Source organism: Pomacea canaliculata, linkage group LG13 (genome assembly GCF_003073045.1).
Source record: "Pomacea canaliculata isolate SZHN2017 linkage group LG13, ASM307304v1, whole genome shotgun sequence".
Lineage (NCBI taxonomy): Eukaryota > Metazoa > Mollusca > Gastropoda > Architaenioglossa > Ampullariidae > Pomacea > Pomacea canaliculata.
In genome coordinates this window covers 19,783,645-19,797,208 of record NC_037602.1, presented here as the reverse complement: position 1 = coordinate 19,797,208, position 13,564 = coordinate 19,783,645, and the positions used below count along the sequence as shown (strand labels likewise).

Sequence of the window (13,564 nt, the reverse complement as noted above, 5' to 3'; positions counted from 1 at the left end):
TTTGTCAATGTGTCCTCGACATTTTCTTTGTTTGTTTTTTGTGTCTGTGCTTGTTTTTTTATGTGATTTAGTCAGAGAAATTGATATTCTCGAAGACTTTAAACTTTTTATATCTTCTTTGTTACTTTCCTTCTTAAAGGTCAGCTGGTGCATGATATATTTTTGTTGTTGTTAAATGATCAAAGTATTATTTTATTGACTTGCCAAGATCAGTTTTACATGCTCCAAGCTTTGCATGGAATCCTTGTGGATAAAAGTATCAAGTACACAGGATATTTGGAGACAGCTTTTGTGAAGCTGCGAGGTCTTCTTGTATGAAGAGGCTGCTGTTTGATTTTTACTATTTCTCATTTTACATTTAATTCTGTTCTCAGTTTCACCTGCTATCGCTGAGTGAGAATTATAGCTTAGACAATTAAACTTTTGTGTGAACCTTAGCCGAGGGACGTTCGACACTCCATTGTGTTTGTCACTACTGTCGCTGCCACGACCTCCATGCTCGACGAGCTAATGGCAGAAAAATCCGGGTATTCCGAGAGAATTGTGTGTGTATGAGCTTGACTTCCAGAAAATATTCTCAGCATCGATTGAAAGCTTGAAAGCGCCGCTAGTCTCCATCAAGCCGTCAGCTCATATATCTTGTTATTGGCAGGGGCACTGTACTCTCCTTGCTGTCTCCGATACTCTCTTCATTACATGTTATGCACCTCACGTCTCCTTATGCTCTTTTTACATTTTACGTTCGGGTGGAGGAATTACTCAGGGGACAAAGGAGTTAAATTATTCTTCCTATTGTCTTCCGCTATCGACATGGGACACGTGACACCGCGTCGCCTCGTTACCAGCACGGCATCAGTAGTCAAAGCGAGGCTTAGAGTCCAATTGCAAAAAAAGTGAAAAAATATTCAGGCGTTGCTTTTTTTTTAATGATTTTTGTTATTTTCCAGATGGTAAGCTGTATTCAGCGACAGTGGCGGACTTCAACTCTCGAGACCCACTGATCCTCGAGAGCACGGGAATGATTCGCACGGAACAGTTCGACTCCAAGTGGCTGAATGGTCAGTGAACTTTGACCCGCACCTTGTATGTCTTGTACAGAAGGCCTTTGTTACCTTTCGTTATAGTGGACTGTGTGTGGGCCGTTAATGTTAAACGTAGGAATTGGTAGTCACATTACCTGCCCCGTGGGACAAGAGAATTTCCTTCCAGAAAGACTGACACCTTGACACACATTGAGCTTTCAGGACGCGCACGAGCATGATCTGAACGGTTGTGAATGGCATCAACATTCCTTTATTTATTTCCCAAAGCTGATTTGTATTCTAGTTGTTAAACCAGAATTAAAGCTGTAAACATGTCTGACGGTGGAGCCGGCCATTGACTGATTGTTTGTAATGTTGATAAGACTAAATTATTGTTTTTGTTTGAAGAGCAAGATTTTCTCTCTAAGGAATTGTTATGCAACGGCCTTTTATTTTCTCTAGAACCCAACTTCGTTGGCTCCTTCGAAAAGGATGACAAGGTTTACTTCTTGTTCCGCGAAACGGCTGTGGAGAACATCAACTGCGGGAAGGTGAGTCCCCCCGGTCCTTGTGTCCTCGTCATGGTCTGTTGCCTCCAGTCCTGTCAGTGCTCTCTGTCCTCCTTGCTTAACAGTTCCACACCATGACCTAGTCTGTGACCCCAGATGCTACAATGGTCCAGAATCGCATTGGAGAGATTCTCTCAGCTACTCAGGTGTTGTCGCTATTCTAGCACCTCACCCCGGGTAGCTGAATGAATGACACATAAACGGAGAAACGGGTAAGCAATGGCTGATACTATGTCTGTATGTTCTGATCCATCAGGCCGTGTTCTCTCGCATCGGGCGGGTGTGTAAACAAGATATGGGTGGCAACATCCTGCTGTACAACACCTTCACCTCCTTCTTCAAAGCCCGCCTCAACTGCTCCATACCCGGCGACTTTCCCTTCTACTTCGACGAGATCCGTAAGTCGTAAGAGGGAATAAAGTTTTCACAGGTGTGTTAGGGTATGTGGTCCAGCATGTGAGTGGACATTTTATTCTGTCTTACAAATGAAGGTAGGATTGATTACCTGTAACATTTATGATACTTTATGGTCAGTGTGAGTGGTTAGTTGGTACTAATGGCATGCGATGGTATTATAACTTGAACATACCTGGCTGTGGGGTGTGACACCTGTTAGCTGGGGTGGCTGTCAGTGACCTCCGGGTACTTTCATAAATATAAATATTTTTATGGTCGTTCCAGAATCGTCCACAGAAATGGGTCAAGGTAACTACCGCCCGACCTACGACAGCGGCGACCGCGGCGACATGGTGTACGCAGTGTTCAACACGCCGCAGTGAGTATGCTGGGTGTCTGTGTGTATGCTCTCTGTCTCACTAGCCACGCTCTCTGTCTCTCTAGCCATGCTCTCTGTCTCACTAGCCACGCTCTCTGTCTCACTAGCCACGCTCTCTGTCTCACTAGCCATGCTCTCTGTCTCACTAGCCATAATCTCTGTCTCACTAGCCATGCTCTCTATCTCACTAGCCATGCTCTCTGTCTCATCAGGAACAGTATCCACGGATCAGCAGTCTGCGCATTTCGATACTCTGATATCATAAAAACTTTCGAAGGAAGGTTCAAAGGTCAGAAGTCCTTTTGGCACAACTGGCTGACCGTATCGTGGGACGACACTCCTGAGCCACATCCCCAGCTGGTAGAGTCACGTCCCTTGTTCATTTTATTATTTATTTTATTTTGCCTTTACTTCCGCATGGATGACCTGCTTGTGTGTGTGTCTCAGCCTTCAGTGAGAACAAACCGGTGTGTGAAAGTCTAGTGAAGTGTTGAACGAGAGGAAGATGGCGCTGTGGTCGCTAAGCTCACGTGACTGCTGTCTGACTGCAGTGCTCCAACCAGAGTCGCTCTCTACCGGACGCCACCCTGAACTTCATCAAAACCCACCCGCTTATGAACAACGCCGTACCCGCCAGTGGGGGGGCACCGCTGCTTCTTCACACGAGTTTCAAGTGAGTCTCACTCTGTACTTCTCTCTCTCTCACACCTTTATTCATCGGCTCTTCTCTCATTCCTCTGTCTCCTGCGTGTGTGTGCGTGCGCGCGCACTATCTTTGACCTTTGACTTTTCCTCTCCCGACCTCTTGACGTGACCTGTCGACATGTTCATTGTCGCGCTGATCGAATTGTGACGAGAGTAACGAGATCTCTTGAGTGAGCGAGACAAGAAGTGTACCACCCTGTTGTAATGCCAGTCGCTGACAGAGATTACACACATTACATTACCGCCATCTCGACACATGAATGATAAAGATCTGCGGCACTACTTTGCATCTTAAACATTTCCCAGCTTGAGGACAGCCTCCCTCTCGGTGTGAAAAAAAAAAAAATGGTGAGCATTAATAGGCTGATGCTAAAGAAGGAAAATTTAGAAGGGAAGACTGTGATAGCTTCCTTATAAGGAGAGCAAGGGGCTTGTGATGGCGAGGTCGACTTGCCACACACAACAAGCAGGCAGAATACAAATGGGCAAAGACAAGGTACTAGTAATGTGTAGAATACAATAAAGAAGTAGTGAGTAATCAGTAGAATACTGATGAGTAAAGTCGGGGTACTAGTGAGGCATGGGGGTGTACTTCAGTCGACACCATACAAACAGAAGATAGTAAAGCAGACTGACATGTAGATGATCCTTAAAATAAAATATTGCCGAATGAACTCTGTATCTACATCACCTCTACATCATCTTCACAATATCTCCATGTCACTACATCACCTCTACATCATCATCACAACATCTCCATGTCACCTGTAACACCTGCAGCGTTTCAACACGAGAGTTCAGCGAGCGCCGAGAGACCGAGGGGTGGGTGTCAGCTCCCCTTACCTCGCTCCCACCACCCGGCTCTGTACCCGTGTATGTGACGAATTAAAAGAAGAATGTGAAACCCGGCAACACGTTAAGGAAAGGCTTAATGATTCTTCGTGAGTGAGCCAGTTGTGGAGATGGGGAATAGTCTTTTTTTGAGAATAAAAATCGAGTTTCGACGACAGAGAAACGTTGAGTGGAAACTGATCTGATAGCTATTAATTTCGAGGGGGTGCGAGAGGTGGGTGGTGGAGCAGTCAGATGTTGTAAACAGCTTGAAGGTGTCCTCAGAGCACCCTGACTTCATGGCGGTACAAGAAAGGCAGTTACCTGGATGGCAGCTGAGTGCGACTTCATCGATTCCACCCCACAAAAACCTGCGACAGCCTTGGAGTCGTCAACGTGAGGTGGAGACAACTTGTACAACATCATAAACAAGACAGGAAGGACTGATCCTCGCCTGCAAGGGAGGGAGTCTCTTGTACACGTGTGCGCATGCGTAGTGGAAAGGCACGTGGCGATGCTAATCATTGCTAGTCTTTGTCAGGACAAAGCTTTCAACCCTCTCCCTCCGCACCACCCCTCTCTCCTCCAAAAAAAAAAGCTTGATGAGAAATTCGATAGAGAATGGTTGTTGAGAGAGGAAATCAGTTGTCGTCGTCGCTGCACTGACCACCGACAGCTTTGTGTCCACTGAAGACAGCACAACTGAATGGAGGACACTCGTGGAATTTTCCCGAAAAAGGATGTAGAGGGTTAAGAAGAAAAAAGTAATGGCGGACAAAGCAAGCTGGACAATTGCTTGTTAAATAAGTTTTTGTCCAACTGTAAGTGTACAGGGGGGAGGGGCAGGGGGATTTTATATGATATCCTCTCCACAGCTGTGGTGTGGACCTCACAGTTGTAGTTGATGCGGTTAACGCCGCGCGCGCCAGGTCGGATTTTTGCTCCGCCGCGTGTTTGCACTGGGTTCAGCCCGTGACGTCAGGATGGAGGGAGCGGGGGGACGGACCGAGAACTCGTCGAGGCGAGAATCAAATGGAATTTGCGCGAGGAGCGGAGGCGAGGAAAAAGTGTGTAGGTATCCAGGCAAAAGCTTTAGCAGACGCGGACAGGTATGTCAGCAGGTGAGGTCATTGTGCCAGCAGCGGGAGGGAGTTCAGGGTCGACCATCTAAGGAACCGGGATTGCACAACTTGAGGAAGCCAAACACCGGGAAGTGTTTTCTGCTTGTCTTTTTTTAAGAGAGAGAAAGAAAAAAAAGCCAAACAAAAGAAAGGGTAAGGGGTTGTTAGGGATTCGGAACAAGATCGTTAGCAACCGCGACTTTTATACGGTGATCTCAAACTAAACATTCGTTTCTCCGGGGATCTCCTGACATAAATCTCACACGTGGGGAGGCAGGTCTGTAGCTGCGGCTGAAGGTTCCACCTCCCCACCCCAGACATTTCGCACTTAACCCCTCACCCCACCTTTCTCTGCAGCTATCCGCCCTTCCACCCGCTTGTTCCTGCTTTCTTTTTTCTTTTCTTTTTTTTTTTCTCTTTCTTTATTTTCCTCTTGTCTCCTAGCAGCATGTTTTAAACAGGTACCCCTGTCGCTGTCACGTGATCGCCCCGCACGTGCACACCACAATGCAGGGTCACTCAAGGGTTTGCGGTAAATGACCGGACATGTAATCGAACACGTGACTATGATAAATATGTACACTGCTATCATATTGTTTTAAAAGAAGGAAGGCATGTTGGAGTACATGTGTCTGGTGGCTGTGTGCAGAGCTCAGTTCACCAAGATCGCCGTCGACTGGCAGGTGCACGCCGCGGACGACCGTTACTATGACGTCATGTTCGTGGGCACAGGTGAGTGGACGGGGGAGAGTTCAACACGCAGAATATAAATAGATATAAATCAACAGACCATAAAGTATATACACACACACAGAGATACAATAAAAGTGTAAGTTGATATTTTTGTCTGAAGATTGAGTTGTTGTTTCTGTTCTCATGTCACGAATGTGTCACAGATGACGGACGGGTAATCAAAGCCATCAACAAAGGTCCAACATCTCTCATCGAAACTGTGGTGATAGAAGACATCCGGGTATTTGAGAACCACAGCCCTATCACTGACTTGAAGGTCTTCCGGGACAAGTCAAAGGGCATCGAGAAGCTGATCGTCATCTCTGGCGAGAACATCGTGTCGGTCTCCCTCCATCGATGTTACAAACAACTGACATGCCGGTGAGTGACACTGAGTAGCTAGTGGCAGTGGCATGACAGTGAGCGACAGTGCCATTGTGTAACAGTGAGTGGCAGTGGCATGACAGTGAGCGACAGTGCCATTGTGTAACAGTGAGTGGCAGTGGCAGTAGCACTGTGTGACAGTGAGTGACTGGCATTGTGTGACAGTGAGTGACAGTGGCATTGTGTGACAGTGAGTGACAGTGGCATTGTGTGACAGTGAGTGGCTGTGGCATTGTGTGACAGTGAGTGGCTGTGGAATTGAGCGACACCAAGTGGCTGAAAGATGGCAAGACCTGCAGATAATCGCAGAAGATGATGTTAAAGACTGTAACCGTGGCCTGAGCTAGATGAAGATGACGATGACAATGACGATGACTATCTGGTGGTTGCAGGTCCTGTGTCGAGCTGCAGGATCCATATTGTGTTTGGGGAGACGGAAGGTGCATCAATGCTGAGAGGGGGTGAGTACCATTCACACATCGCTCTTGTACCAAGCTACTCGACGCCAAAATAAATTGTTTTTCAAACCACAAATTCTTATCCTGGTTAACAGGACACGTGTCATTACCATCATCATTAATTAAACTTGTGGTACCTTGAATCACTGGACATTTTCTTTACATCTTTACCTGAACTAAAAATTATGATGAAAAAGATGACATGTAAAGGAACAAACGTTTTGCACACTCTGGGTCTCCGACAAGAGTTTAAAAAATGTTTCTTATCAAGCTCTCCATCTTTGGATCATTTTCTAGAATTCAAAATATCATAGAAGGCTGGAGGAGTGGCTGGAATACACAGTGCGAAGATGTCACCATTTATGGTAGGTGTTGTTCTTATATTTAATATTTTATTGTTGTTGTTTTTGTTGTTGCCTGAATATCAATTTTCAGTTTAAAGTTTGTTGACATTATTCTACATGACCAACGACACTCAGACCAACAGTGGATTCCGGTTAGCTGGACACAACTAGACACAGTGGGGCTAGACTGAGCAGCTCCTCAATTTTAAAAAAAGTTGAGAAATGATTCTGAAATGTATGGTACTAGCCACAGAATTATTTCCGCTAAACTATTGTATGTAGATACGATGCTAGAGATTATCAAGTACAATACCTTGAAGACCATTATCAACCTGTCTGCCATGTTGTACCCAGACAGTGCAGGTGACCTCACAGGTCAGGTTTCCTGCCTTACTTCGAGATTTAATAATTCTGGGACTTGATGGCACACAATCAAATAAAAAAATAACAAGTGTTGTAAGTTGTAAGTCTCTGTAAAACAGTCTCCTACCCTGACAGGACATGATTCCAGTTTTGATGACAGTCTAAGGGAAGGCACTGAGTTCAAATTCTGTAGAGAATCCATGTAGACTGGGCCACCCTCCACACAACCTCCAGCTGATGGGTTACACAACATTGGGAGCCCACACACCTACACTCACAGTATTGTCCAGTGAAATAAGATGTTCCCTCTGTTAACCGGAATCCACTGTACCCGACGATGAGTGTTTGTTGACGAGAGACGAACTGACGAGTTGATGGACTCCAGACTCTCGGATGTTGGCTCAGTTCTCGTGTGATGTTGTACTGTGTGTAGAAACTCCCATCTTGCACTAAGAGCTTGACACCTGCCCCACTTCCTGTTTACCTGTTTACAAGGTGCGGCTGTAGGTTTAGTGAATGTCACCTGCACCAGGACTGCATCATTGTTCATTTCTGTGAGGCCTGATGTCTACTCACCCTCTGACCTGTTGTCTTGCAGGTTTTGTTGTTGTTGTTTTATTTTTTATTGCACTTCTTGGAGTTCTGTTAGACAATTTGTAAGCATGGCATTCATCTGTTGTCGCAGTCGTGGCGTTGTTGCTCATTTTGTTGCTGTCGGTCATTAAATGTTTGGAGTCCCAGCCTTGGTTGGAATGACGAACTGTTGTAGCTCCTGCTTGTTGTGTACAACACTTTGTAGACTGTTGTTTTGGTTGTGTTTGATGAAAAGGACGAGACGGCGATGAAGAGCGTAGAAGAAATTTTAGCTTTGCACTCATCTTGTGGTGGGGAGTGGGGTTTGTAAGCCGAGAGTTGTCTCCCAGGTCATGTCACACCTGGTCACGTGATGTGGTTGTCAACAAGCCTCGGAGTCGGTTTTTGTCACACATTCAAACATTCCTGTAAATTCACACACGATCTTAATGCACGATTGAATCTGAGAGTATTAGTCTTCTCAAGAAGAAATGCATGTACATCAGCTGATGTCGGATCCTTTTGTTCTTGTTTGTTCCGCAATCGCAGCGGCAGTTGTCAGAGTTTTGTTCATTTCCTGTGGAATGTGACGACGATTAGGGAAAAGTGAGACGTTTGACTAGAAAATGGAAAAATGTCAACAGCACACGACTCATAGTATGACAGGAAGCACTTTGACCTTTAACGTCAATACGAGCACGTGACTCCTAGTACGGGAGATGGAAGGGACATCATCTGGAAGTTACCTGTAACTTAGACATTTGCGATGATGACACTTTACGGGTGGAGTGTGGCTAGGGGAGGTAACTCGAGGCACCCACCAAAGGTGAGGAGCGAGAAAATATTAATTGCGATGTGAGACACACAGATGTGACCATCAGAGGCAGGTGAGGAAAGCTGAGACCTGACATGGACAGCCTGGCAACACGACGACCCACACCTGGGCCGTCGCCCGGCTGTACACCAGTAGCTCGCTTTAGAAATGTAGAAATGTAGTCGCGGCCACTGTCAACAGGGAGGCACGGGAGGGGGAGGGGGAGGGAGGAAACCGGTTTGGCATGTACATCTTAATGCCGACAGGAAACAGTGTCGGCGATGGTTTGAGTTCTCTGAAGCTTGTCCAGCGCACTGCTGGGAAGACTGACAAACGAGGGTTCTCAATCCTCAAACATGGATGGGGGGGGGATGGAGGGAAATGTGGAGGCCAGCTGCTTTAAGTGAACTGGATGTGAAGAAAGACAACGAAGTGCTCACAGTTTTTTATTTTTTAAATAAATGTTTAGATATGGAAAACATTGTTGTCGGCCTTCAGAAGGCAAAGTGTACAAACTGTTATGCCACAGGACTCTTACAAGCCAATAAACATCCTGCAGAGAAAGAGGTCAAACTCGTGACGTCACGTTTGTACACAGGTTAGGGAATACAAGTAAAGGGATGCAGGTGGCTCAAAGTCAGGTGATCAACTCGCACGAGGCCCACCGCAGTTCATTAAAATAAAGATCCCGAGGACTTTCATGTTAAACGCAGAAGACAAAATGAGTTTCGTTAAATGAGATGGACCTTTAGACAAGTTCAGAAGACAGTCCGCCATTTGTCACACCACGTGATGTAACACCAGCGCCGCCTAGGCCAGTGCGTGTGCACGCGGTGTGCGGCTCCTGTGAGCTTTCTGTGTTCACTTTTTTTTTGTTGGGACCTGGAGAGATTGTCCAGAGGAATGCTGGGAGCTGCTGGCAGTTGGCCTCGCACAAGTGTAATTTGATTGCAGACAGTTGCCGCCTCCTTGGACGCTCGTTGTTTGCTCACAGAAACCAAAGGTTTCGCACAGAATTAACTTTCTGACAGACGGTTCACATCACTCTTTCTTTCTTTACTTGTTTATTTTCTTCTTTCCTTCGTGTTTTCGATCGATCGTTCTTTCCATTTGTCTTTTCTTAATACTTTTTTTTCCAACATTGTGATTTTGTTGACCCACTTCCACAACCTTTGAGCTCGCCAACTCGCAAATTGTCCATGTTGTGCGACACAAACGAGGCCGTTAATAACTGATGTGGAAGTGGAAGCTTGAGCATCCTTCCCAGTTATTTTCAGCAGATAATTGTGCCTACAACAACAGTCCTTGCTGTTGTGCATTGTATCAGCTCTGACCTCTAAATTATTCTTCTCACATTAAAAGAAATGAATTCGTTGCAACGTGAAATGAAATATTAGGATTTCGACTAGTTCCTGTTGGTGGTGAGCTGCCTTTTGTTTATAGGGGCCATGCTCCGTGTCCCCAGTTTCAAATGCATTTCAGAAAAATAAGATTGACTGTCTTTACACATTTATGTGCGTTTCTAATGATACATGCTTTGTGATTTATCACACTTTACACCATGGTGGTGTGAGTTGTCGGGGGCGGGGATGTTTGGCATCTCCACAGTGTGATCAGATCACAATGAAGTGGTTGAATTGTGAACAGCTCTCTCCTCTGGTTGATGGATGCCATTGGAGAGCCACCTACATCATCGCTCTGTAATAGAGGACGACTACGAACACAAGGCGCGAGCGTTGTTTACACCCGAGGACCACGCGCCAATCCGGGTAGTAGTGAGGTCAAAGCACTTCGTACTCGTATTTATGACCCTTGACATCCTCCTTCCCCAGCCTCGTGTCTCAGCACAGCATCGAAATGTCAGCAGGGATTTCAAAGGTTTCTCTGTGAAGGGGAGATGAGTCTGCAATGGATATTTAGGAACTCTGAGACGCTGCGAGTGATGTCGGCTTTATGAGAAGATACACTGCCCGATGCCATTGTTTGACCCCGTGACCTCTAGTCTTGCCCTTTAGGTGAGAACCTTAGTCGTGAAGCCCGGCCACATCTGGGGTAGAATGTTCGCTCAGAATAAACAAACTTGTAACCATATCCCCCCGTGATCGTCGTTGTCGTGTGCCTGGAGGGTGACATAGGTCAGACGGATGCTCGGCGCAAGTAAGTTTGGACATGAACCTTAAAAGTTCACGGGTCTGGTGTCGCACTAGTCACGTGATCTCTCTATGTGAGGGAGGAGGAGAGGCTGACGGTGTCGTGTTCAAAGCTAACCGTGTAAAACTGCATGGAAAGGCTGACATAACCTTTCGGCAATGGATGTTGCATACTGCAAGCTTATTGTGCGTTGGACATCATCTGTTTCTTCCATCCATTTGTCCGTTGGCACTGGAAGGGGGACACAACTGCTTTTGGTTGATAGGGTGGAGGAGAGACCGTAGTTAGAAACCAACAGATTTTATCAGCAACAGTGTATCTGATTTATTTATTGTTGATGAATATAAATTAAACTGGTTTTGTTGTTGTTCTCAACGACCTGGACTGGTTGGTCTTTAAAGTACGGAAGGTTTTTGTGGAGTGGTCATCTTTCCAAAATGGAGTAAGCTATAATTTAAATCCCTGAACGGATTCTGTGAAGTCTAAAGGTCGGGTAGTATAGGCTCACCTTGCATAAGTCTAAGATGGAAAAGAGTCCAAATCTTTTCTTATTCATACTGTGACAGATGCTGGATGCTGTACTCAGCTTTGACTCATTTTTTATCCTCGAATTCTTATCTGTCTGGAATCAGCAGAGGAAGAGCCATTGAAACCGAAGGAAGGTCTGAAGGGAAATAAACGTGGCTCCCGTGGAACTATTTTCTGCTGATAAACGACCTCATAACTCCACGGACCATGTAGTCCTGCCCCTTGTCTACTGACATTATTTGTCTACATCAGAGAGAACAGTCTGAAGTTTCATCAAGTTTGGTGTATCGTACTCATTACTCCACTATCTGCAGGGAGGTAGTTGTTCCTCTTCAATCCTCGTGAAAAACATTTTAACTTTCAGGCTGAGTGAGACAAAGTTTGGAGAGACCTGTAAGGCACGAGGATTTTACATTGCTGGGTATGAGATGGCTTGCAAACCAACCTGTTGACACCTGTACTTGCCATGTGACACTGTTCTCACCTGCTGACACTTGTATTTGTCAGTTGATGGTTCTCACCTGTTGACACCTGTACTTGCCATGTGACACTGTTCTCACCTGTTGACACCTGTACTTGCCATCTGACACTGTTCTCACCTGCTGACACTTGCTGAGGCGTATTTTCTCCTACCCGAAACTCCTATAATATCCTGGAATGTGACCGGGTATATCCACAAATATTTTTACGAGGGCGTTTTGTAAAAGAATTATTAAAGTCTCTTGGTTCAGTTAAAAAAAAAACTGATGATATTTCTAATAAAGGACCTTTCTTCTGAGGCAGGTAGTTGGTGTGAATATTCACGTATGAACTTATCTGACCGTGAAAGGTGTTTTCTGGGAAAGTTGTTTCGTCTGTAGCACAAAGACCAGATGAATATAAATATCGCATTATCTTTCTATACAAACTGTAGGAATGCGTGTTTAAAGGAGCACTAGGGGCGCTCAAGCAGAAAGAATGTGGTTGTAATGCGGTCAGTGACAAGATTTACTCCAACAAAAAGTGTCTCGAGAGATGCTTCACAACCCTGCCACCTGCTAACACCTGGCTGATGACAGTTTGCTGAAAGACTTTTGTCAGAGAACCAACAGCTGCCAACAGTAAAAGTTTGGCAGGACTGGTGTTACAGTTGCAGACTTCTAACATTAATTCTTGTTTTACTCCATGTGATGATCGCTAGTGTCATCACACTGACCAGTGTCGGGCTTCGAACTCTGAACGTCTGGGGGGGAACTCTCTGTCGACTGTGATTCTATACTTACAGACTCCCGATTAGTTGTGTGGATAAACAACCAGAAATATCTAGAACAAGGTCTCTAGAGGTTCCTGGAGACCTCTCACCTTTCTACTGTTTTTGTATCGGGCGAGAGTTTGTTCTGGAAGTTTCAAAAAAGGTGAATTTCATGTAGTTGTTTGTTTCTTTGCAAGGGTTACACAGTTCCTACACTGGTTCCTCCAAAAAGAAAACATTTTGAAATGTCCAGTTTTGCAGTCCTGGTGGTGCCATTGAAGATATTTATTAAAGAAGACAATTTGTGTTTTTATATTTGTCATTTACCATGCATTGGCTTCACCTAAGAGTTTCAAACCTTGCCCGTTAATGGGTCCTCCCCCCCCCCCACCGGAGCTGGAGTTGAAGATCCTATTTGACACAGGAAATCTTTTCACTGCCTTTCTGTACATTTTGTAATTTTAGACATTTTATTTGCAGCCGCAGGACACGAGCCTCGCGAGTTGTCATTCCTCATCTCCAAAGTCTATGTTACTTTGTCTGTTTTTATTATTTCTTATGTCTTATCCTTCTCTGCTTATTTTAAAACCTTTAACCTATTTCTTATCCTTTTTTAAATGTCATCTTATGATCACTTAGTTTGCAGCCAGAGGTATGTTGATGCCCAGGGCTTACAAGGTTTTTGTCATTTTAAGTTTGTGTTTCTCTCTTTATGTTTTATGTTTTATGTTTTTAATTTTTAATTCATTTTTGTTGTTTTGCTTTGTTCTTTTTTGGCAATTAACCAGACGAACACAAAGAAGCGAATGCGACCAGTGACAAAGAAGTTGAAGAGGTGAAATGTTCTTGTCCGCCGGCGCCCAGCGCTACCGTGGATCCCTTCTCCGGTCAGTTGACAAGTGCGCATGCGCAGTCGTGCTAACGCCAGCAGCCGCCTATAGACACTAAGATAACGAACTTAGA

General features: G+C 45.2%; 1 protein-coding gene across 1 annotated transcript in view; it reads left to right on the top strand.

Moving 5' to 3' along the window:
• Positions 1–13,564, top strand: part of LOC112553721 (semaphorin-1A-like) — an 83,992-nt gene that overhangs the window by 59,099 nt on the left and 11,329 nt on the right. The window contains exons 7-17 of the mRNA XM_025221128.1: positions 948–1,058; positions 1,485–1,573; positions 1,848–1,989; positions 2,273–2,366; positions 2,579–2,726; positions 2,918–3,039; positions 5,673–5,755; positions 5,920–6,136; positions 6,532–6,600; positions 6,895–6,962; positions 13,390–13,488. Of these exons, the coding sequence (XP_025076913.1) occupies positions 948–1,058; positions 1,485–1,573; positions 1,848–1,989; positions 2,273–2,366; positions 2,579–2,726; positions 2,918–3,039; positions 5,673–5,755; positions 5,920–6,136; positions 6,532–6,600; positions 6,895–6,962; positions 13,390–13,488 (1,242 nt within the window). The remainder of the gene's footprint in view (positions 1–947; positions 1,059–1,484; positions 1,574–1,847; positions 1,990–2,272; positions 2,367–2,578; positions 2,727–2,917; positions 3,040–5,672; positions 5,756–5,919; positions 6,137–6,531; positions 6,601–6,894; positions 6,963–13,389; positions 13,489–13,564) is intronic.